Source organism: Accipiter gentilis, chromosome 4 (assembly GCF_929443795.1).
Source record: "Accipiter gentilis chromosome 4, bAccGen1.1, whole genome shotgun sequence".
Lineage (NCBI taxonomy): Eukaryota > Metazoa > Chordata > Aves > Accipitriformes > Accipitridae > Astur > Astur gentilis.
Genome location: NC_064883.1, coordinates 30,763,483 through 30,787,438, shown reverse-complemented (window position 1 = coordinate 30,787,438; position 23,956 = coordinate 30,763,483). Strand labels below are relative to the sequence as shown.

The 23,956-nt window shown below is 43.3% G+C and overlaps 1 protein-coding gene across 3 annotated transcripts; it reads left to right on the top strand.

Annotated features, from left to right (window-relative positions):
- Positions 1–257: 257 nt before the first annotated feature.
- Positions 258–19,715, top strand: MAP3K8 (mitogen-activated protein kinase kinase kinase 8). 3 transcript variants are annotated; one of them, XM_049798561.1, is made up of 9 exons: positions 258–352; positions 3,234–3,358; positions 4,256–4,616; positions 7,431–7,595; positions 9,105–9,366; positions 11,960–12,066; positions 15,774–15,926; positions 16,552–16,798; positions 18,321–19,715. In XM_049798561.1, exons 2-9 carry the CDS (start codon positions 3,324–3,326, stop codon positions 18,452–18,454), a joined length of 1,464 nt encoding a protein of 487 aa, XP_049654518.1. In that variant the 5' UTR covers positions 258–352; positions 3,234–3,323; the 3' UTR covers positions 18,455–19,715. The 3 variants fall into 3 exon arrangements, with proteins under 3 accessions (XP_049654518.1, XP_049654517.1, XP_049654520.1); XM_049798560.1 differs by lacking the exon at positions 258–352 and adding an exon at positions 680–1,863; XM_049798563.1 differs by lacking the exons at positions 258–352; positions 9,105–9,366; positions 11,960–12,066 and adding an exon at positions 681–1,863.
- Positions 19,716–23,956: the final 4,241 nt, after the last annotated feature.

Sequence of the window (23,956 nt, the reverse complement as noted above, 5' to 3'; positions counted from 1 at the left end):
CACGAGGGGCCGTGGGAAGGGGCTCGCCGGTGCCGCCAGCCAGTGACCGCCGGGGCGCGACGAGAGCGCTCGCCGGCACCGGGGCGGAGCCGGGGCCTCGCTTCCCCCCGGCCGGCCGGCCGCCCCGGTCTGCGCCCGGCGCCGGGCGGGCGGCGCTCGCTCCCGCCTTCCAGGAAACCGAAATAGAAACCCCGGCCGGAGCCGCGCCGGTCCCCCGCCCCGGCCGGGAGCGGGCGGCGCTACCTGCGGCCTTCCCCGCCCCCGGGAGTTTCCCGCGGGACCCGGCCGAGCGGCCCCGGCGCTGGCTGCGGGCGGGCGGGCGGGCGGCGCGGCCTCTCCCGGAGCCCCGCGGGTAAGTGGGGCCTGGGGGGGGAGCGGGGCTGGGGGCTGCGCTGGGGAGAGGCGCCGGCAGAGACGGGACGGGGCTGCCTCGCCGCTCGCCCTCCAGCCCGGCCGGCTGGCAGCAGGGGGTGGGCATGGGGATGCAGGGGGTTATGGCTGGGCAGGCTGCTTGCTGGCTGCCCTCAGCCTTCTCGGCAGCCCCCGTTTGGTCTCCAGCACCTATGCGGTCCGCCGGAGGGCTGGGGGGGGGGGCTGCAGGGCGGGGAGGGGGCACTGCAACACCTCCCTGCTGGAGGTGAACTTTCTGCCGCTGTCAGCGATAGGAGGTTCGGGTTTTTTCGTGGGTTTTGTTGCTGGTGGTTTTTTTAATTTTTCCCAAGTAAAAATCCGAAATGGCGTGGAAGTTGAAATTGTCGATATTTCTTGTCCCTTGGCAGCAGAACTGTATTTCTAAGGGATTGCGTTTTTCAAGGTCTGTCGATAACCTTTCTTAAAAGCAAATAAGGACTTTTTTTTCATCACTGGTGGGCAATTACTTGCCGCTCAGACCAAAAAATTATTCCCTAAAAGCAGCACGAGAAATCTTTATTATGGGTGTGTGATTGTGTTAAGCCAGTCTGCGGTTTTTGGTTAGGTTTTTTTTTCTTAGTAGTATTTATTTTTATTGTAGGTTTTGTTTGGGTTTTTTGTTTTGTTGATCCTTGACACAGAAAAGTCCCACAGGAGCTCAGAGGTCTGGTATCCGGTTGCTTGTATTTTAATATGGTGGATATAAGGATGCTCTCAAGCAGCATACGTCTCAGAAAAAGGGGTTTAAGGAAAAGCTACTCGTGATAAATAGAGAAGTAAACTTGGCTTGCAGATTACTCATGTGATGATGTTGAAATAATGGCAGAACTGGAGAAAGAGTCGTGTGCTTTAGCAACTGACTTAAGTGCTTACGTTTAGTTTTATTTTCCCACTGTAGGCAAAACCAGTTTTTTAACTGAGAACCTAAGTAAAGCATACTTAGTGATGGAATTTTTTCACGTACCTGCATTGTGCAGAATGATTTAGAACATAAATTGACTGCCCACCACACATACTAGTACAGGATTTTAGGGATAAAAAGAAAGAGTGAATTCCCTGTTGGCAAATGGACACCTTTTTAGTGGTGGAAATATAATAACATAAACTGCTGCATAATTTTAAAAAAATCAGCTTTACGTAGTCTGGACACTGCTCGCCTAATGTAAACACTTAGTGTTTAGAATTTGCTAGATAGAGGGGAAGATGCAGCTTTTCTCAAGCACTAAAAGCACAGAACCAAGAACACGCAGTTTATAGCCACTTTTTCTTGTTATTCAGAGCTTTTTGGGTAGTAGTGAAACTGTCAAGAATATTATTAGTATTGTGCTGTAGTTTGGGAACATTTTGAGGAATGGAGCAGAGCTGGCACTTTTGGAAAGCTGCATTTGGTCTAAACTGTACAGATGCCTCACGCATGAAAATGTTATCAGAGAGTGAATTAGTTAATTCATGGTACGTACTTGTCTTTATCCACAAAAGACTAGAGCATCTAGAGGCTCATGTTTTTCTTCAGAAAGTCCCTCGGGACTAGTTTCTAACTTTACCTGACTTTACACATGCAGTCTCTCAGTTCCTTTTATGACTGGACTGTTTCTTTTCTCTCCACCCCCACTAATTCAGCACCAAAAAAAAAAAAAAAAAAAAAAAAAGCAATGAATAAAGTCCTGCTGTGGGGAAAAAAAGAAATCTCCTTTATAATGAAGAGTAAACACTTTCAGGCTTTGTTAACAGCCTTTAGCTTGGGCACAGAGCAGGAAGGTGGGATGCTAGGGGTTAGAAAACACTCCTAGCATCTTTTATTTCTTGTGTAGGTTGGAAAAAACTGACCTCTGTCAGCACCCCGGATACAAAGCCTGGCTGCTCCCCCCTTGAGTAGTGCTAGCGACCGCAAGGTTTCCTACCCAGCTGCCCTAATGCCGGAGGTGCTGTCAGGTTGACCTGAGGCTGGGTGAACTGCTGTAAAGTGCTGGTGAAAGTCACTCTGTTCATCTTGGGGGGACAGGTGGGCTGGGTGCTGCTCTGCCACCGTCACCCCAAAGATTTGAAAAGGAGCGCGTTGCACTGCAGGCACTCCCCTTGCCTTTTCCTGTGTTGCGTCTGCTGAGCTGTCCTGTCCTGCCTTTCGAACTCGCAGCACATGGTCTCGGTTTCTTTGCCAAATCAGCTGCGTCATTTTACTCCGTTTTCTTCAACGTTAGAGCTGACGTAAATTCTCTAACCCATGAGAAATATGTGCCACAAAGCTTCCACGTCCTTGTGGGGAGGGTAAGAAAGATAATGATCATAACCAGAAACTGTACCTGGGTAAATGGCATTGCTTCATGGCCTCAGGGGACCGAGTCTGCTGCTTGTCCTTGAGATAAATAAGTTGTGCTTGCTGCTTTTCTTTTTTCCTTTTTTTTAAGTATCTTTTTGTCTCGTTGTTATCTTTTGCCCAGAATAGATGGTTGCAGTGGATTATGAGAAAAGGAAGTGAGACCTCTCTAAATAGGGCATGATCTACTCAGTTCTGCTAGAGGAAAAGGAGATCCTTCTCTTCTTTGCTACTAGCAAGCATGAGGCAGGGAGGATAAAACTGAGGACCTAATCATGGAAAAAACTATTTTTCACTACTACTTGGAAATCTGGATGATCATAGAGTAGCTTGATTCTTTTTTGAGCTGTCATTGTTTTCTGCAGAAAAATCCCCTGTTATCTCAGCCTTGTGATTACTAGTTTTTCTTTCCGTGAAGCCTGTGAAGCCAATGATCATATGAGTATAAACCAGTCTTTCTGCCTGAGCTGGTATGCCATGGCTTTATTTGTTTTGCTTTTTTTAATAGACTGCTACAGAACGCTGTGAAATTATCATCGGTGGTAAATACAGGTTCAAGAAACATGACGACTTTAGGGATTATATTGAGACGTTTTTGATGGTTTTGTGTGATGTAACCAGGATAAATACAAGGTAAGTCCTGTAGACATTTACGTGTTGAAAACTATTTGTATAAGTATTTTAATGACTGACGATGCATATGTTTTTAACTTGAATAAAGTAACTCTCTCTGGCTTAAAGTAGAACCTGGGATGGGAAGGGATTTCTTGGGATATTGAACCCAGTTTCTTTTAGTGAAAGTCCGCTTCAGCAAAATGGTCAAGATTTACCTTAAAAAGTTATTGTTAGGACTAGCGAGGGCAGAACAAACTGCTGGAAACTGCTTCAGAAGGTCTTTGCTTTTGTGATGACTCCATTTCTGACTTTCTTCTGAAACTGGTGAAAATTTCAGTTCAAGTCTAGTTCTGATCAGTTATTTTCAAAAAAGATGGATCGTGTATATCAGGTGGTGACTTGTGCTTTATGCAATGATACTAACAGATGTTTATTGCTAGTGAAATGATCTTGCTCCATGACCTTCTAATCTTTCTGGACACATCACATAAATTGCTCATAAAAACTTGGGGATAAGCTAGTTGAGTACATTTATATCCCTCTTTGTCATTAATTTCCAAATAATAAAGGTGCTCCTTCATTTTTGCCTATCCAGCAAAATAGAACTAGTATGTGCTTCCTTACTGTGCCAGTTCCTCTAACAAAAAGCTTTATCAAGGTAAATTCCAGGAATGAATGACAGGGGAGGTTCATTAATAACTTCTAAATAAAATTTCACTAGCAGAGTTTTTTTCCATTTCCTCTTCACCCAGTCTGCTAATTATGATTTTCTTCATAATACAAATTAATAATTTTAAATCTAACTGTATAATGATGAGCTGTCTATCACCCCGATCACTTCTTTTCATTCTTACTTTGCTAAAACAAATTTAGGTGAAAAATGTTTTCAGGTTTGTTTGTTTCTTTTTTTTTCAGGAGTGGTTTTGCAAAGTGGACAGTAATGGAGTATATGAGCACGGGTAGTGATAGCAAAGAGGAGATTGACTTGTTGCTAACTAATTTAAATATGTCTGAGGTGATCGACATCATGGAAAACCTTTATCCAGGTGGAGACCTTGCAGTCTATGAAGACAGCTTGATTACAATGTGTGAAGAGGCAAATCAAAATGAAGAACGTGCGGAATCCTTGCTGTTTTGTGAAAGGGAGGTTTCTTTGATGTCCTCTGTCAAATATGGGACTGTGGAAGACCTGCTTGCTTTTGCAAATCAGGTGTCTAACACTTCAAAACAATTTAAAGGATGCAGACAGCAAGAATCTGGAATCCTTTTGAATATGGTATGTCTCTCTTCTTTTTTACTTGAAAATTAGTAGACCTTAGGAGTTAGAAGTTTTTAGTAAATCTAAACAAAGATCACCCCCAATCCCAGGAGTAACAGTCAGGCTGTTGTTCTCTGTGCAAATCTGGGACTGGAGGGATCTCTGAGGTCATCAAGTCTAGCCCCTGCAGTCTCAGGCAGCTATGGAAGAAGGTCTGTTGTTCAGGAAGATCCACTCTGTGTTGCCTCTTGGGATCCTCGGAGATTAGAAAACATTTCCCAACATTGAATACAAACTTGAGATGCGCAGTAAAAAAGCAAAAGCCACAACTATGATGGCTTACAGGTTTGGGAAATGGTAAGGGTTTTCCTAGTGCCTTGTGTTTGTGCAGTGAAAAGAGTTCATTATGCAAAACTCCCAATAAAAGTCTAGCATCTATTTTGGTATATTTATTGAATTCACTCTCTATGCACAAAATGTAAAAAGTAGTAATGTAAGGAGAAAAAGCATATAGTATCAACTGTGACTTTCCGAATTAACAGTATTATGTAATATCACACACTGCTAAACTCGAATATAGATGTGTTGCTTTGAGATATGTTCATTTTTTCTCTAAAATGGTTGGTGTTCTACAAGCATCTGTAGATGTTAGTGTCATTGGACTGCTTAAAATCAGTTGCTCTGGAAACAAATCAACTATGAAATGGAAGTTTATTCATATATGTGTGTTCTGCTGCTTTATTTTCTTAAGATGTTTTCTACATCTATCATCTAAAATATCTTGCATGTAATGTTTTATATGTGAACATTGGTTGCTTGAGGCTTACTGGTTACTGAGTTTGTGTGTGAAATAGCACAGGGTATTGCTTTATTTTGATTTGGAGGGAACATTGCAGTATTGCAAAACAGTCCCTTTTAAACTCTGTAACACTGAAATGACACTTACTAATATTAAATGTTTCCTATACTTAGGATAGACACTGTTCAACATACTCGTGGTTATTTTGCATGCATATTGTTTCTACAGATGCATACAATTGGTATGAACCAAGTACTATGAGGTGCATATGATCCCATTAAGCAACTGAGGATTGGAGGCAGGGCATTACCTGTACATGCATTTCAGCAGGTGCATCTACACTGTAAATATCTACAGTGTTTTAGTTAGGATCAGGAGTGGTTTTGATTGCCTGGTTACCCCCACTGACTGCACCATGGCTCGTGTCACGAAGGGTCTTGGAGCGCACAAGCTGGACTTCTTTCGGTTGAAACTAAACTGCAGGATGTGTTACAGCCACAGATGAGCATTCGCTGCATAGGACCAGGCTCGGAACTAGTCCTGAAAGCCTCCTGAAAATGTGAATAGTGTAGTGGTTGTAAGTCTCTTGCTCTGCAAATCCACTCCACTCGGTCTCTGTTACTTTCCAGGATAGGTGTAACCTATGTGAATTATCTAGTCTCAACCCCTTGAAATGCAGAAGTGAGCAGGCGAGATGTACAGATTGCTAGTCTTTACCTTGCTTCTGATAAGTAGAGGGGAGGCTCATTCTGCATATCCTAAGCAAAATACTTTTAATAAAAAGACACGCACCCCCCAACAGTTCAGAACTTATCGTCCTGAAAATTAAGAACTTCAAAGAATTAATTTATTTCATGTAAATACTAGTCACAAATTACAGTTTTAGCAGTCAAGAAGATACTTTCCTAATTAAAAAACATGAAGGTAGTTAAAGCACAGAAAGATTATGTGCATTACTTCTTAAAAAGAAATCTAAACCAAATAATTTTCCTAATATGCTGTTATCTTAAAAAGGGTAGCTGAGGAGCTAAGTGCGTGAGGCCATGTGACAGACATGAAGTGATAATATCCTTGATCTGCCTTTACATATCTTCAAGAATCTCGATAAAGGAGCAATAAACAGGTTAATGCTATTCAAGATACGGACAATACTTTATATCCCTGAATTAATTAGAATCATATTCTCAGGAAACATTACTAATTCTTTAGCTGAGAGAATACTAAGAGACTGAAGAAATAACATCAAACCTCAAGCAGTACTCACATGGCTGTACTTAGGAGTTTGGTCTTTCTCTGTCGTGCAGAGGGAGGGAGCTGTTTCGGAGGAAGATTTAGGGCAAGATACTGACTTAGATGCTCTGAATCGCTTCCTGGAGCAACCCTCTTTGCCTTGTTGACGGACAGTATAGAGAACCAAAGCTCCCAACATTACCCACCTAAAGCAGATGGTGTGCTTTTTTTTTTTTTTTTTTTAACTACAGTATAAAACTAGAAGTTAGCTGGTAAAATCGCAGCAGAGTTCTTCAACCTTTTACTAAGCAGCAGAAACTCTGATACAGGATGGAAAATTAAAATGTGTTCCCCTAGCAGTACATGTGATATTAGGAAATGCTGAAACTCTTGCTCACATTGTATAAGATAGCCTGTGAGTAACAGGTATGTGGCATAACAAGTTAGTAGATTACAGGAAGGACAAACATGTGCAGGTAAACCTAATAACAAGAGGTGGGTAATTTCATTAATCCAGCTTCTGTTGTTGTTGTTTCAAGACAATTAATTGCAACTTACACTTTGTAAATTAGTCACTGGAGAGAAACGTGGATGCCTGGGCTGTGAATGAATGCCACACCTCACATGCTGTTCCCATTTGGCATTTCTAAATAAAGACTGCTGAACAGATCGCATGCATCATGCACATATACAAGTGATTTTTTTTTTTTCCTACCACATGTATAAAATTAATCAGGCTTAAAGTAGTTTTAACTTCATTGCGATTTTTTTTATTATTATTATTTTTTTATTTAACTCCACAGATCACACCCAAGAATGGGCGCTATCAAATTGACTCGGATGTGCTCCTGTTTCCGTGGAAGCTGACTTACAGGAACATTGGCTCTGATTTTATTCCTCGGGGAGCTTTTGGGAAGGTGTACTTAGCCCAAGACAGAGAAACCAAGAAACGAATGGCATGCAAACTGGTTAGTTCAGTAGTTTTATCTCTGAGCAAATATTGTACGACACAGTACATATGGTATATTTTCAAATATGTCTGCATCAAATTCTGCTGTTAGGCTGGTGATCATCTTCATTTTGTTGGCCTACACAAGGTAGGAAAAATCCATCTATTAAACTGTTAACTTGTTTTAATTTTTTTGTCTCTGAGACTGCAAAAGTTTCAGCATTTTGAGAGTATCTGGAAGTATGTGTAACTGCCATGTGGGCAGGCCTGCTGTGCTGTGGGGGTAGAAGTATTTCTACTTGTCCTGCTGTACTCAAGGCAGTAAAATATCAGCATGAGGTCACGTCCCCACTGAAGTTGATAGCAAAACCCTGTTGCTGCAGATGGTTTTAGGATCTTGTGCTTTCACTGGGGTCTTCAGACATAAGTTTTCTTTACTCCAGTGCCATTAATGTCCCTGAGAGCTCAGCTTAAGTGCAACTCTTATTGTGTTTTGGGCACTGACTGAGCATAAGGTTGTGAGACATTTCAAGAAAACTGCTGAAGCACTTCCCTATTTTTATACATGCCAACATTTTCTTTCAACTTTACCTTCAAGATACTATTCTGAACTGAACAGTAAATGCTTAGGGCCAGTAAAATCTCAGCTGGGACACTGCTCTATATCCCCCTGCTCATGAGTAAAGCATGTGCATTACTTCTGTATGGGAAAGAGTTGGGAAGGCTGTTGTATGTCCTTCCACTGCAGCCGGTGTATCCACATGGGGACAGATTTAGTTTGCCACTCCTGCATAACTCATTGCAGCATTAAAGCTTCCTAACATTTCTGAAGATACAAAGAGTATTTCTCATTGCAGTAAAAAATGTGAGCCTCTTATTTGGTTCACAACCACAAATCTGAGGGAAGGAGAATAAAAAGAGCGGTAGTAGCCTTTCCATGTCTAAGCAAACACTGCTTTTTATTGTCTTGGCAATCTGCTATCAAGACTTTTTAAAGAAATATAGTGCTGCCATTTTCTCACTTTAAAGCAGGTTTCATTTCTTGTGAGCCATAAAACAGTGCTAATAAGGATTGAATCGAGGTCAGTAATGGTCCTGACCATGATTAGTCTGTAGACTTTGCTGAGCACTGCAAGCACTGATCCACGTGTCAGATGAGTGTATAGTTCTGGTAGAGCAGATGAGACTGCACAAAGCTAATGGAAAAAGCAGTGGGATTTTTATCTCCTTCACCAGGAAGTTTGCATAGAGCTTTTACATAACCACTGGATTTTGACAGGAATAACTCTTGCTACATCGCTTTTTCTGGAAGATTGCGCTTTTTATTTGGGCATGATTCCAAAAACTCTCTCAACTTTAAACTGGAAAGGAAGAACAAGTCACAGGATCAAAATAAAGCTCCATATTTTAACAAGTGCATAGGAATGCTTTGCTTCCTTCTTACATTTTTATCTACAGGATAACTAGTGTTAGTACAGATAACTTGTTTTTTGAGCTGCTTTTCTGTGGTTTTGTTTCAATATCCTAGGTCCCAGTGGAACAGTTCAAACCATCGGATGTTGAAATACAGGCATGTTTCCGTCACGAAAACATTGCTGAATTATATGGTGCTATTTTGTGGGATGAGACAATCCATCTCTTTATGGAAGCTGGAGAGGGAGGATCTGTCATGGAAAAGCTGGAGAGTTGTGGTCCTATGAGAGAATTTGAAATCATTTGGGTGACAAAGCATATTCTGAAAGGACTTGACTTTCTCCACTCCAAGAGGATTATCCACCACGATATCAAACGTATGTGTGTGGGATTCTTTGGGGTGCTTTCTGGTCCAAGCAGGGCTGGGGCTCTGCTGGAGAGCCTGGGACTGAGCTGGGGTGCATAGCTTCGCATCTCTGGGAGGGAGAGATGGATAATGCTCAACAAATGACAAGGTTGGGTTCTGGAGATAATAATTATTTACACTATTAATTCACTGCAGTGGAGAGGATGATTCGAAAGTCATAGTTCCTTTGCCTTTCTTAAGCAACTCAATTTGAAATAAAAACCTAAAGAAAATGAGTGAAATTAGCAGTCTGTGTTAAACCAGAAGTTTCCCTCTTTCCATGTAAATTCATCCTGAGTGCTTCCGTGCCCACCTTCCTCTTGCACCTTCTTTTAGGTTTTATGTTTCTGCATGGATGTTTCTCAGTTTGAGATGCTTTGGAACTAAATACCTAATTTGTACTCTTTTTTTCTTTCAGCAATTACTGCAAATTTTACTATATATTTGCTTTTAAAAAGCTCTGAGTATTAACGTGTATAAATAATTGAAACATACTGATACTAAACCGAAATTAAATACATTAGTATTAAATTGCTTTAAAAATTAATTTTAATGCATTACATTTAATTTAATATTAAATACTGTTTCTCCCAGCACCACCTATGCCCGCAGACAGGTAAATTCTGCCTTTCTGGTAGCAGTGCTTCTAATGAAGACTTACCTCTTCTGTGAGTTAATTTTTTGCTGAACTTGAGGGCTTAAAACAGAAATATTCAAACTGAAGTGTTACAATAAATAGTTGACAGAAGACAGTTATCAAGAATCGCTAAATTTTTATCTCAGTTTTGCATTACTTTTAGTTAATGTGGGTCAGTACTTTAGATGTAAGCCTTTGAGATTCTGACAACTATAAAACTCCTTAATTTTTCCCTTAGTTGTGCTTTCTCATTTGTAGTAAGTCTTTCCTATGGGTTTACTGTAATTGACAGTAACAAAGACATTAATTAAGAGGTTTAAAAACCAAACCAGCCAAAACCCAACCTACAACATCTACATAGTGGATAGGAGAACCATCCCATTGTGAACGTGGTGAATGTGAGCGCATTTTGCTTTTTCCAGCCTTTTTCTGTGTTACTGAATGCAGGGCAGCAGCTGAGGCAGAGGTGCTTGGGTGCAAACCCCGGCCATGCTCCTGCCTGCAGGGAGCTGTTTTGTTTGAAGGGGTGAGCTGGGTAACCCTGGCCCTTAATGGTAGTTGTACCCACCACCTGGCGAGGTGGCCTCTGCTTGAGGGAGATGAGGTGTGTGCTTTTGCCCATCAGGTGGAATCGATAAAAGAGGCTGTTTCCCAAACATTTCTGATGTCATCCTTACTGCATTTTGAGTCTGTCCTGCTGACGCAGGAGGTGATGGGGATTTTACTGGGAAGAAGACGACCCTGAGCCAGGAAGGGGAGGAGGACTTTCTGTTGGTTCTTAGTAGCAGCTCAGTGCTGCCACTCACTTTAACCCTTGGTTGGAAAGCGGTTAAATTGAAGGTTATTTGGCGGGGGAAACTTTTGCCCAAAACCAGCTGAAGCTGGGGCTGGGTGCAGTCCCAAACAGGCAGCAGAGCTTGCTGCACTGTGGCAGTGTGGGCCTCTGCACTGTCCTTTACATGGTGTTTAAAATCTGTATCTTCAAAGGTATCCCTAAAATTACACCTTTATTTTTGTAGTTTTGTAGCACTGGTTAGGAGGCAGGTATGTGAAGGATTGCTTCAGGAACCAGTACTGCTAAAATCAAGTCTGTGTCTTCTCACTGGGTGGGCATGGTGGGCACTGTCAAGATGGAAAATGACCCACAGTTTCCTCTGGGAGATGTGTTTCTGTTGTGTAACTTGAAGACTTCATTTGTTCTTGTCTTCTGAAATGGCAAACAAGAATTTCTCAAGGTTTACACGCAGTACTACCTTCATAAATATTTGATCAGAAATACAACTGCAAAGAAAGCCCTCTGAGCACAAAGTTGTGCCTTAGGCAGAGTTTTATGAAGGAAAGTGAGTTAAGCTCCTAGATATTGCAGCAATGTGGTGGGAGTTTGGAAATCCCTGTCTTGTATTACTTTTGCAGCCATAGTCTTGTCCTCTGTCATCATGCTGAGCTGCTATTGCTGACTGCTGCAGGAGACTGGTGTGGCTGCTGTGGAGGGGCCTCGGTTCCTCTCTACTTCTGTCTTCATTTAAATTGTTAGTGTAGAGAAACCGCTTGGTGACCAACAGTTATGTTGTTTATATCCAGACCTGCACAGCATGCTCTCCACCTTGGAGACCATTAAACGTCTTCAGAGCAAGCCTCACTGCACTGAGGTGCCTACCAATCTTCCACCTTCCTCCCTTACCATCAGCCATTTTTTCTCTCTCTTTTTTTTAAGCTAGGAAATTCTCCAAATGTTGATTCTTCTTTTATGTAAACCAGTCTAGGTTGATTTTTAAGATATGATTTAAAATTGAACTCAGTTGCTAACAGATCCATTTTCGCTAGGAGAAGTACTGTGTTGTCTACATCCAAATGAAACTGGCACATTGTAAAATAAATGCCTAACATGCTAGAAACTTAAATGTTGCCATTTTTATTTTTCTTTTAGCAAGCAACATTGTCTTTATGTCAACTAAGGCTGTTTTGGTGGATTTTGGCCTAAGTGTTCAAATGACTGAAGACATTTACTATCCCAAAGACCTTAGAGGAACAGAGGTAAGAAGCTGGAGGGACAAAAGTTCTTATATTACTCCTACGGTTGTGATGCTTAGGCTCAAATTTGGAGCTTGAGGGTAGAAACTTGGGCAAAAGATTTTTATAACAACATCAAAAAGTTACAAACAAACATTAGTGTAATCTCAATCATATTTTTCTTTTCAACTTGCTGAATGGAGAATCAGGTGTTAGACTTTGAAAGCCATGTCACCTTCTCTGTAGTCCCATTTCTTAGCAATTTCTAAATCTGAAGTCAAAGAGAAATCAGGGTTCACTGAAGTCAAACAAGGGAACAGTACTCTGAGGAGGGTTGTTTTCAGTGGATCAGCTGCTGGTCAGAGACACTTCAGATAGGAATTTGTTCTTTGCTCTAGCAAAGATTTCTTCTGAGATACCAGGTATGGACTGGGGTGACCCGCTCAACACAGTAGTTTGACTCCTCCTTTGAAACTGCAGAAATTACAGACCTCTGAGTTTCACTGTCTTTCTAGTCAGGGGAGTAAAGAGCTTACAATGCTTACTATACTGGAAGCAACATGCTTTCTGGCATTTGATGTACATGCTTTGTGGTTTTTTTTTATTTTGGTTTGGTTTGGGGTTTTTTATTTGTTTGTTTAAGGGGGTTTTGTGTGCTGTTAATGAGAATAAGAAAAATGGTGGGAATGAGTTGGAAGCCCTGGTAGGGTATTTCCCAAGGATGGAGGTGTGTGTAAAAAGGAAATTTCTAAGTTTGTGGAGTGGACTGGTGATGATCCTCTCCCGGCTGTTGGAGGACAGGCCAAGTTCGTGTTGGTAGGAACAACTGTGGAAAACGCTTAATTCTTCATTTAGTAGGAAGAAAATTATTCTGCACTGTTGAGCACCTGCAGTCACGTCCTCAGAAAGCGGATAGTCCCCACAACCCTGAAACATGGTGGTACTTGGTGTTGACTGTCTCGGGGGAGAGGTAGGCAGTCCTCAGAACCAGCAATCCTGCCGTTCCACCGCAGCATTGCAGGCCAGAAGTAAAGTCACAGAGAGAGTGCTGGGAAAGGAGATATTCAAATGCCAGTCAAAGACTTAAAGGAACATCATGAATGCTAGTCTATAGGTTTTTCTGCTCACAGTCTTCCTCCCAGGCATCTTCCTCTCCACAGTGCCTGTGTTCAGCCTTGTGGGTTGCCTAATCCAGTCACCCACAAATGCCCTCTGTAGTCTTTGATAGCGCTGGCTTTCTTGATTTTTTTTTCAAAGTAAGATCTGGACTCCAAAGTCCTCCTAAGTTTTGCACCCTCTATTATGCAGCCTTAAGAAGTGGTGCAGTTGTCAAGGAGTGCTGTTTCTTCACATGGTTGTGCAACCCCTTGTTTGGGCTCTATCACTGCCATGCAGCATTGTGCCTGTGAACTGAATGGTTTCTTATGTCTGGCATTGGTAGGGACTTGTGTCCACGAAGCCAGTGGCAGTTGGAGGTATCTTTCTCCTGTGCATGTTCTCCTGTGGGGGTTTTTATTAGGTTTTATTAGGGTTTTTATTTGCTTCTATAGCACAGGAAGTCTGAATGTAGTGAATCTGCTTTGTGTTTATGAAAATGAATAGTTGCAATTCTGACAGAATGATTGAAAGATAGTTAAATTTTGTTTAGTTGGTGTAGCATGAAAAAAATGTGTTTCTGAATAGTGTGTACAAGGCATGCAGCACAATATACCCTGGTTGTGATGAAACTGCTCTGCGAGAAATACTTTTTCTAGGCATTTGCTACACTTTCTCTCACGCTTCTGTCACTTTGTTAAAATATGTAAGCTTCAGTTACAACCATTTGAGGGGAGGAAAAATTCGTCTGCTGAGGTTTATTGAATGTGGAAGGTGTGATTCATTTGCATGAATGCTAAAGTATAACTAGCACAGTATAAAGAAAAGGACTGGTTTTCAGTTGTGTTGTGTCTCTGGTCTGACCAGTAGACGCGTGCCAGCCCAGCAGTAGGAAGGAGTGAGAATGGCAAGGTATCCGGGGCTTGGGCCGCCTACTTCGGTGACAAGAGTCTTAGGCCAGTCTAAATCAGTCTGAAATCACAGCTTTGGTGCACATCTCATTTTTGCTTTTTGTCCCTGTGCAATCAAGGTGCCTCTTGACCATTTTCACACCTGGACTATAACTGCAGACAGGTTCTTGTTCCAGCATCGTTTTTCCTCGGGAAGGCAGCTGCTTTTTGTTTATATAGATTTCACACAAGTCACACTGTATTTGCTAATCGTGTATTTTTTTACAAAAGTAGAAATTCTGTTCTTTGGTCCTTATGAGACTTAAAGGCAGCAGGTGCGGATGCACTTACTCTATCGTAGCCCAGAGGAAAGCAATGGATAGGAGTAAGTAGCAGCTGTAGATGCTTGCTTGAACCTTTGCACATGCTTCCGATCTGAAGCTCTGTTTGCAGATGTGGTATGTGATTTACTGGGAAATATTCCTTGGAATTTGCGTGAGCCCTGCAGCCTTTCTCAATCTGTGGTAGTAAGTAGTCAAACCATGTGGTGATGACTTAACTTCCTGCTCTTGTGTCAGTTAATGGCTTTTAATGTGATTCTTTGTGGCAGGATGACTTGAACTAATTAAAGTTCTGTTTGGTTCCTTTTGAGGGAAATTGGGTGAGGGAAAAGTAGAAACCAGAAGCAAACAGCGCGGCTTGCTAACCTAGTGTGTTGTGGGCTGTGCCCACATAGTGTTGAAACCTACTCCCTCGGCTGGTGGCGGTGGCCGAGCCATGCAGGCAGCTCCTGCCAGCTGCGGGGTGTGCCTCCTGCATCCTGCCCATCTCGTTCTCCTCCAGCTGTGCTCCCAGCTGCCTGGAGCTGGCAGGAGCTTCCCACTAGATCCTTCTTCAGGGTCTTGACAAATCCAAACTTTTCAGTGAAATGTTTGGATGGAAACTGTATTTTGGTTTAGACAAGATTAGAATTTTTGGTTTAAAAAAAGGATGGAAGAGGGATGCTTGCCTTAATAGCTGCCCTGAGGATAACCTGGTGGAAAGGGCATGCAGCAGGACTTAAGAGACCTGGCTTTTAATTTGTGCGTTACCTTAGACTTGGTTTGTTCCTCACCATCCCATTTCTTAGGATAATACCCCAACATGCAGGTTATTGGATAAGGAGTGGAGAGGAAAAGAGTAAGGAAGACAGGAAGGTGTATATCTGTCAGTTCTGCCCAGAAGAGTTGTATAGTATCCAATGTAACAGGGATTTGAAGAGTGGACTCTTACCCCCAGCTGGGTGGCTAGCAGTGAGGGTCACCCTCTCTCTTTAGCCTAGCGCATGGCCATGTTGTGCAAGCAGAATGGAGCAGTCCTGGCAATACAAACTGGCAATTCAGGCACCTCCTTTTGCTATGGAGGGATGAGGTTCCTGCTACACAGCTGTACAAAGCAGAGCCATGGCTTGAACCTCAGCCTCTCACAGCTCAGCTAAGTCCCATAGCCACTGAGCTGTGGCCTGTTTGGGGAGGGCAAACCTGGAATATGACTTCGTCCAGGTGCCAGACCAGAAAATCCCTGTGATTGTGGTAACGTACAGAGCAGAAAAATCTTATTCCCCAGACGGTGCTTGGTCTTTAGGCTGCAGGTACTAGTGGGGTGCATCTCTTCAGAGGGGAGTTTTCCAGATCACAAAATGTAACGATTCATCTTTGCTTCTTGTTTTCCCCTATTGATTAATCTTTTTTTGTCTATTCTTCACAGATTTACATGAGCCCTGAAGTTATCCTCTGCAGAGGCCACACAACAAAAGCGGACATCTACAGCATGGGAGCTACTATTATTCATATGCAAACTGGCATCCCACCCTGGGTGAACAGATATCCACGTTCTGCATATCCATCCTACCTCTATATTGTAAGTGTCCTTAGCAAAGCTATAGCTGAATTTCAGTTGAAGGCTTTCCTGTACTTTTGTTGGGAAAGCTTCAGTCATATAAAAACTATCAAAATATTTGTCAGAGAGATGATATCATCCTTTTTGCTTCGGGGGAGGGAGGGAAGAAGTGGGTTTTGATCATTTAGGGGAAGACAAGAGACTGAGGTGGAGTCATCTCTGTGGTTTGTGTTACAATTTATAGGCCCTGAGTTTACTGCAAGGACAGGGTTAGAACACTGTGAAACTTGATTGAAACAAGCCCATCTGTGTCCTACTTGTCTGTTTTGCTTCAAAGTTGCAGATAAAAACTGGAGCCTGGCAAATATGATTCTCTGGTTCTTCCAGTGTGGTACAGAAATCTGGTGAATTTGCATTGCACCAGATTTTAGGCTTGCTTGGACTTGCTTTGAGTTTTTAAATTTATGATAAAATCTGATTTTAAAAAGGTGGATTTTGTTACATGTTCTGTTCTCATTGATCAGCCCAGCTTAAGGAGGTGATGAGTTTTAAGTGGGGAATTCCCAGACCACTCGTGGTTATCTGTGACTTCCTCTTCTATTGTTTTTGGAATAACTGTTTCAATGGTCTTTTTTTATTCCAACAGATACACAAGCAAGCTCCCCCCTTAGAAGACATTGCTGAAGACTGCAGCACTTCCATGAGAGAGTTGCTAGAAGCAGCTCTAGAAAGGAATCCTAATCATAGGCTGTCTGCAGCAGACTTACTGAAGCACGAAGCCTTACACCCACCCCCAGAAGAGCAGCCGCGGTGCCAGAGTCTGGATTCAGCATTGTTTGAAAGGAAAAGACTGCTTGCAAGGAAGGAGCTGCAATTGCCAGAAAACATTACAGGTAATGACATCAGGCTTACTTATCTTGCACTCTGTAGATTTTACTTTGTGTCAAAACTTGATTTGAGTGAGTGTTTAGAAACAAACAAAACTCAGAAAGCTTCTGGAAAGACACCAGTAAAACTCCCAATCAGATGAGATCACATCCAGAGCTCATTAAGTGTTACGTAAAACGCCCATTGACTTCAACAGGGGAAGAACTTAGCCTGAATTCTGCAGCTCCGGAAGGGCTGGCTCATGAAAAAAACCTGGGAGTCAGTCATGGCACTTCATGAAGTATAGGTTGCTGTCCCAAATTGCCTTAATTTGCCACAGTGCTACAGATGTTTTATTGATACCAGCGATTTGTTAACAACAACAAAAAGGGTCCAACAACTACCACCATCACCAAATCCAACATTTTGCTTCCTTAAAGGAAAAGACAGATACAAACCCATGACTGTAATGTCACTGAGTGTCAGTAGTACAAGCCCTTTATTTTAAAAACAAAAAGACTGTAGGATAGAACACAGTTTCTCTTGTGCATTAGTAAGTGCTTTATGAAGGATAACACATGAACTAGTTAGGAAGCTCAGTGGGTTCTCAGATAATATCAAGCCCAAGAGAGATTTAGTGCCAGCAACTTGCTAACAGGCTTCAAAATGCTTTTCTTGTAAAATATGTTAGGAGGGTCCTGACAAAAGGCATTTAAGAACTGACCCCAGACAAGTGGTTTATTTGATTGTGATAAGTATTTGAAAAGATATCTATGCAAAGTTTTGGGTGCTGTAATTGTTGCAATAAATCCACTTAACATTTAAATCAATCACAGCCTTTGCATCTATTGATCCTTCAGGCTTTGCCTTGTGGGTGCATAATCCTTTAACTGGCTCAGGCCATCTGAATTAATTCTTTTGAAGATGAAAAAATATTTGACTATTAAACTGGAACTTTAGTTTAGGAGCATGAAGTTCCATGACACTCATTATACAAGTATTCAGGGAAGTTCTGCCATTGCAAACAGGGTCTGGTTTCTTCAGACCTTGATTTAAAGGGAAAAAAAAATCTGAGACTGATGGTCCCATATTTGTTCTGCATTGTCACACCCAGCGACACAAAGAGGATGTCATCTGTTTAGATGAAAATTCCCCTGTAATGAAGGGGAATTCTCAGCTGGCAGAAAGTTAGCAGGTTTTTTTTCTTGCACCAAACTCTCCTTTAGCATTATGGCTCAGAGGATGAGGAAGCTCTGCCTAGCTGTCCCAGCTGATGGAGGTCTTTTTTGAAACAGTTGAACACACTTGCTGTTTTCAGTAGCAAACTGCTTACCTTTCTTTCCCCTAGAGTTGTCGGTTGATTTGTTACCTTTTATTTTATTTTATATGAGGTTTATGTTATATTGTCCTTAAAAATGAAGCTTTCTAAACCACAGATAAATAAAAGCAAATATTAGGCCAATTATTCCAGTAACGTCTACAACCATGAAACTGAACTAGTGTAGCTATTTTTGCAATAATGACATGCTTTGTCTCTTTCCTTTTTAGATTCCTCACTGTGTACCGGGAGCATGGATGAGTCGGACCTGCTAAAGAGGCAAAGATCACTCTATATAGATCTTGGAGCTCTAGCTGGTTACTTCAATATTGTTAGGGGACCACCAGCCTTAGAATATGACTGACTCAGTAACATTTTATGTTGGCAGGTCAGAAGTGGACCTCTACCTCTTAAAACTTGATTTTAAGACTTGATTTTCAAATTTGTACATAAAAATATTGCCATTGTAGGCTGTCAAATGTGAATAGTGTTTAATTGCACAGATGATTAAGCTAAACCCTTAGGGGCTCTGATAAGCTGATCCCAAGCCACGACACTTGTGCATTTGCTGGTTGACCAACAAGAAGATGGCAAAAAGAACACTGCTGGGAATGTCTTAATCCGGGATATCTTCCTGTGCTGGGCCTTGCACTTTTATAAAACTTGTAATATATGCTTGAAAATACTGCCGTGAAAAAAAGAAAATTGAGCATGTGGGCTGTAAGATTCAGTCTCTCTGAGTTGTCCTTAGAGAAAACCTTCCAAAAAAAAAAAAGTTCTTGATTTAACTCATCAAAGACTGGTTCAGTCTTGTTCTGTCTTTGAGACTTGGCCAGTCTCTGGTCACTCTTAATGGAAATCAGGGCCTCCCTTATGCTGAGCTAATTTCTATCAGTTATCTCTGTAGCCAAAGCATCACTTGGTTACAGATGTGTTTTAACTCTGCATCTTCCCTGGGCTGTCAGAGCTAAGCAGGGCCCTTTCCCCCTTCTCTGTGGGTGGAGGGAATCCTTCACTGGCTATATCGGTTAGCTTTGGGAATAGCGCAGCAAGCTGGCCCTGACAAAGCACGACAGTGATTCCACCTGCTTCCTATGTTACAGCTACTGCAAGGATATATTGGGTAGTTTTCAACGGTAGATTGAATGTTATTCCCTATTGGTAACAGTGGGCAGGCTCCAGACTCTTGCTTTTTAATACTTTAAAATTGTACATGTGTATAATTGCCGTGAGTGCTATGGTTTGGAAAGCATGTCATTAGTGACAAGCTCTGTTTATGTTCCTATGGAAATGGAATTATATTGTTCTTGCTGTGCCTCATACATTTGAAACATGATGTTTTGGATGATAGTAAAACTATGTAAACTGCATAGTTCTGTACATCCCATGGGATGAGAACGTAAACTTTTATAAAACTCTCTTTGATGCTTAGGATGACTCTTTATAAGCATTTGTGTTAAAATGGCATACTATGTATGTTGTATACTGAATCTTTTCTGAAGCACAGTCTCTTTTTCATATGTCTATTATTTAATGCTGCTCCTGTCTAACACATGACCTTAAACAGATGATTTCTAGTTTGATACTGATATGGTCAAATGAATAAATCCAGCTCAGTGCCTTAAGATGTGGTCACTTTGTTATTTCATCTTTGCAAATGGCATGGGGCTGTGACTGTATTTGGGCCAACCTCCCTTACCATGGCCCAGGTACACCACGTGCATTGTTCCACTTATTGGGGAGTTGCGTGAAGGTCCTTGTTGATGGATGTGGGACTCTGGTAACAGACAATGAGAGTTTCTGACAAAATCTTATTGTCAAACCCCAACACTCCTTCTGGACTGCCTGGATGTTGCCCAGTGGTTGTGTACAACATGCAGCGCTTCAGTCCTGATGTTAATTGCTGCAAAACATCCTGCTGGGAATAACCCACCTGCTCCAGTACTCTGTGCAAAATCTGTAGATGACTAGTCGCTGTGAGGAGAGCTGTGTAAGGGAACCCTCTTCATATCCATACTGGCTGTAGTGGCCAGGATATTTGGGGATCAGACTTTCAGCGTAGCTGACTTACAAAAAACATGACCTAATGGTTTGGATGCTCACCTTTGCCTTGAGAGACCTGGGTTCAATTTTCTGATCTTTTGCTGATGGCTTTTGAACTTTAATGAGATTCATAGAATTAGTAGGAAGCAGCTTTTCGGGTAACTGGAGGTGGTTTTAAAATCTCTTCCCCAGTTTCCCCTTTATCAAATAAAGGTGTTTATCCCCACCAAATAGGGGCTAGATGTTATGCGAATGCTTATCAAGTGTCTAGATACTTCAGCAATGATATCCATGTCAGAATTACAGGCTGCTAGGGGGCTTTTGCCATTGCTTGAAAAGTGTTAAACTGATTTTTCTTCTTTTATTTTTTTCTTCAATGCCATCTTCCTTTCCCCACCCAGTTAAATGGTTTAACATGGAAATCTGCATATGGGGACAGGCTCACAATTTAAGACTTGTTCCTAGTATATGGCTTTTATATACCTTCACACTATGCAAGTAATAAGTGACCAGGTTATCCAAAGTAATTACACTTTATGTATTGCCAGGTATAGGTGATAAGATTTGGCTGAGTGAACCAATAGCTCTGCATAGGCATATCCACAGGTCTAAATAGTATGAGGCTTCATGACAAATATCACTTCAGAGGACTGATACACAGCCAACAAACAGCTGTTCACAGGTACACTGAACACCAAGCATTGCTACCAGGTCTGTGAGCTTTCTAATAGATAAGGATTTTTGCAGGTGAGCCTCAAGCTGCAGTTAAGCAGGGATTTCTCTTTGGAGCAATACATCATATCCCAAGCATATCGCATCCCTCCAGCGTATCCCACAGAGGTTGATCCCTGTGTTGTGTAGGTTCACCGGTTTGTGCCACCACCTGGGGCACGAGGTCAGGGAAATGAACTGGGTTGGAAATAACCTGGGAGGGGGAAGATCGTTTCTCTAATCTGGTTGCTTGAGCAGCTGTGTACTTGGAGCAATCAAAGCTGGAGGTGAGGAGGAGGGAAATGAAAAGACACGGTGGGAAAACTCTGCCAGCACAAGCCCCAAGGGGATGACTGGTCTGCACTGAGCTGTGGGATTCTGCAAATGGTTTGCCTCTGTGTTGATTTCTGGTGTGTAGTTTCATTTTCCCTTGGGGGAATACTGAGACTCATGCTAACTGCAACGGAAAATACAAAGGGAGAAACCCACTGCTCACAGTGACTGGTGAAATTAGGTAGCCAGAGGTGCCTTTTCTCCGCCCGGGCTTAGCAGGTTTCTTGTCTTCAGAGCAGCCTGTGACCCTGAGACTGAGCCCACCACTGTGCTCCTCCACAGGGCTTCCTGGTGTGAGCAGCCTACAGCGGGTGTGGAGCTCCTTTGAGGATGTGCTGAGCTGCCCACTCTGTTCAAGAAGGAAGATCAGGTTCAGGTTATGCCTTTGAAACAACATGGGGAGAGAGAGAGAATTCAAAGTCCCTTTTTTCCCATTTTCTTGTAGCTGCTGCTTCTTTGCAACCCTGCTCCCCCTCTTGTGTCCCATGCCTCCTGCAAGTGAGAGGGTTTTGCTCACTGCCTGGTTTCTGGAGGCTTCTTAACTCCTTCTAAATTCAGGCCCTTGTGTTTCTAATCCTGCAAAAATGTCAGTGGACAGAAGAGACTGGGAGGAGCAATTGGAAGAAGTAGAAATAAGGGGTTTCTTGCCTGGAGGTTAAATGAGTTTCCCTGTTAACCCAAATGGAAGTTTGAGAAGCTGCAGTAGAAGTACAGAGCAGTTTGCCAGGCCCTTCCCGCGTTCGGTGCTGGTGGGGATGAGCGGTGTTAGTCCCTTTGTTGGGACCTTGGGGAAGACAGTGTGTTGCTCTTCTGGCTAAATGGCAGAAGCGAAGCAGCAGCTGGGGAAGGGGCACCAGAGGTGTGACCCCCTGCAGCAGCTGTGAGGACTGAACAGGTCCATTGGGAAGGGCTGGGGCGTAGAGAGCAGCACAGTGCTGTGTGTGGCCAAAACTGGCTGGAAACAGCTTCCCTTGGGGCTGTACTAGCTGCTTCCAAGGCAGGCTCAGCCACTGTGGGGGAGGACTTTGCTTCCTACGCTTTGCTTTGCATCCTATGCCTAGGGAGGAAGGAGTTTGCAAATTCCCAGAAAAAGAGCACCAAAGCACTATTTGGAGCCCAGGCATCATTTTCTTTTCCTTGCAGGAAAGGCCCAGCAAGGTCCATTTCTAAAACTGTCACCATCCAAAGCTAATCATCTGGACAAAGGGAAAACAAGTCCTTTATATATGGTGCGTGCTGTGCTGGCCAAACTCAGCAACACCCCAAAAAAATCCAGCCAGACCTTGGGAGTGGCTCATTACAGCCCCATGGGCACACTCGTGCTGCTTCAGGCTGGCCACCAGAAATAGCCCTGCCGACTGATACTGGGGCACAGTGACTCACTGGGGAGGAGGCGAGCTGCTGTGACAGCCACGAGCCTTTGCTCACCTGTGTCCCACACCTCCCGTGCGAGGCAGCACCACGTGCCACCTGAGCAGCGGGTTGGCATGGCTGTGGGGTCGGTCTGAGCATGTCCAGGGGAAGGTGGGTTTGTCTGGAGAGAGGGACGAAAGCCAGGGATGCTCCAGAGCGGGGCATGCAAGAGAAAAAAGGCTGCATGTAGCTGATCCTCATCAAAGCTACGCGCAATAGCAGCATCACTCTCACCCTTAAATCTGGTCTCAAGTGTGAACCTTGTTCCAGTAGGAGCCAGTTTCAGAGGAAGGATGCTACCATAGCGTCCATGCACAGAGGGACAATGCCCCACTTGCAGGCTATGACACTAAGCATAGCTTTGCCAATATGAAAAAGTCAAATAAATGGTGATGTCTGGAAAATTTAAAATCCCTCCTGGTGCTGATAGCAAGTCACAGGCTGAAGCGGCACGCAGCTGAGGAAGGACGAGGGATGGAAATGAGAGACAGACAGGGAAGGACTTGGTGAGGCGTATGCAGAGCCCGAGAGGAGGGGGTGGCAGGAAGGTATCTGTCAAACCCCCAGGGTGGAAGTGGCACAGAGCCAGTGAGCAGGCTGGGGGCTTGCTGAGGCTGCTGGTAGTGCAAAGGGTTGCCTTCTCCTGTAGCTCTCACTCACAGTAAGCCAAGGTCAACTTTTATTCTTCCCCTGCGCCCTTCAAAAACAGAAAAGAAAAACCTGTTTGCACAAAGAGGAAGTCTTCAAAACCGGTGTGCGAATTCCCAGTGTAGGTATTTTCCCTTTGTCAGCTCCTGTCTCGCCTGTCTAAACTGCAAGTGAACAGGAGCTGCTGTGTGTGGTCCTGGTACACGTAAGCCCATGGCAGATCTGACCCTGAGCTGAGTCTTTGCCTGTATCACACTGTCACTGCGGATGCTGCTTCAGGAGCCTTTATCCACTGCTGGTATAAAGATCACCTCCAATCACCGAGCTGTTGTGCCTTATTTTTGTGCATAATGATAGTGGTTTCCAAGCCAAACTTGGTGACCCTATCACCCGTGCCAGCTTCCCTCCCATCCCCCAGTGCTGGCTCTCCCACCGCAATGCCCTCCGGTCCCTGCGAGTCACTGTCTGCACAGCACACTCCGCCGTGCCAGCCAGCCTGGGGATGCTGGGAGAGGCTGGCACCCTGGCTCTGCCTCTGCGCTGGGTCACCAGCCTCTTGGAGGTGACTTGGCTGCCACTACTGGCACAGGTGGAGCTGTTTGGGGATGCCTTGCTCTGCCCACTAAGCTCCCACCGCAGTGCCTGAAGGTGGTGGGTTTCAGCTGCTGCCCTGGGCAGGGCCAGGAGCACGGCCATGCCCCGGGGATGACAGCAGCCC

Bases quoted from the DNA above. Each gene is read 5' to 3' on its own strand.
- MAP3K8 (XM_049798560.1), top strand. The intron at 4,617-7,430 runs GTATGTCTCTCT...TTAACTCCACAG, and splicing joins CTGGAATCCTTTTGAATATG to ATCACACCCAAGAATGGGCG. The intron at 9,367-11,959 runs GTATGTGTGTGG...TTTTTCTTTTAG, and splicing joins TATCCACCACGATATCAAAC to CAAGCAACATTGTCTTTATG.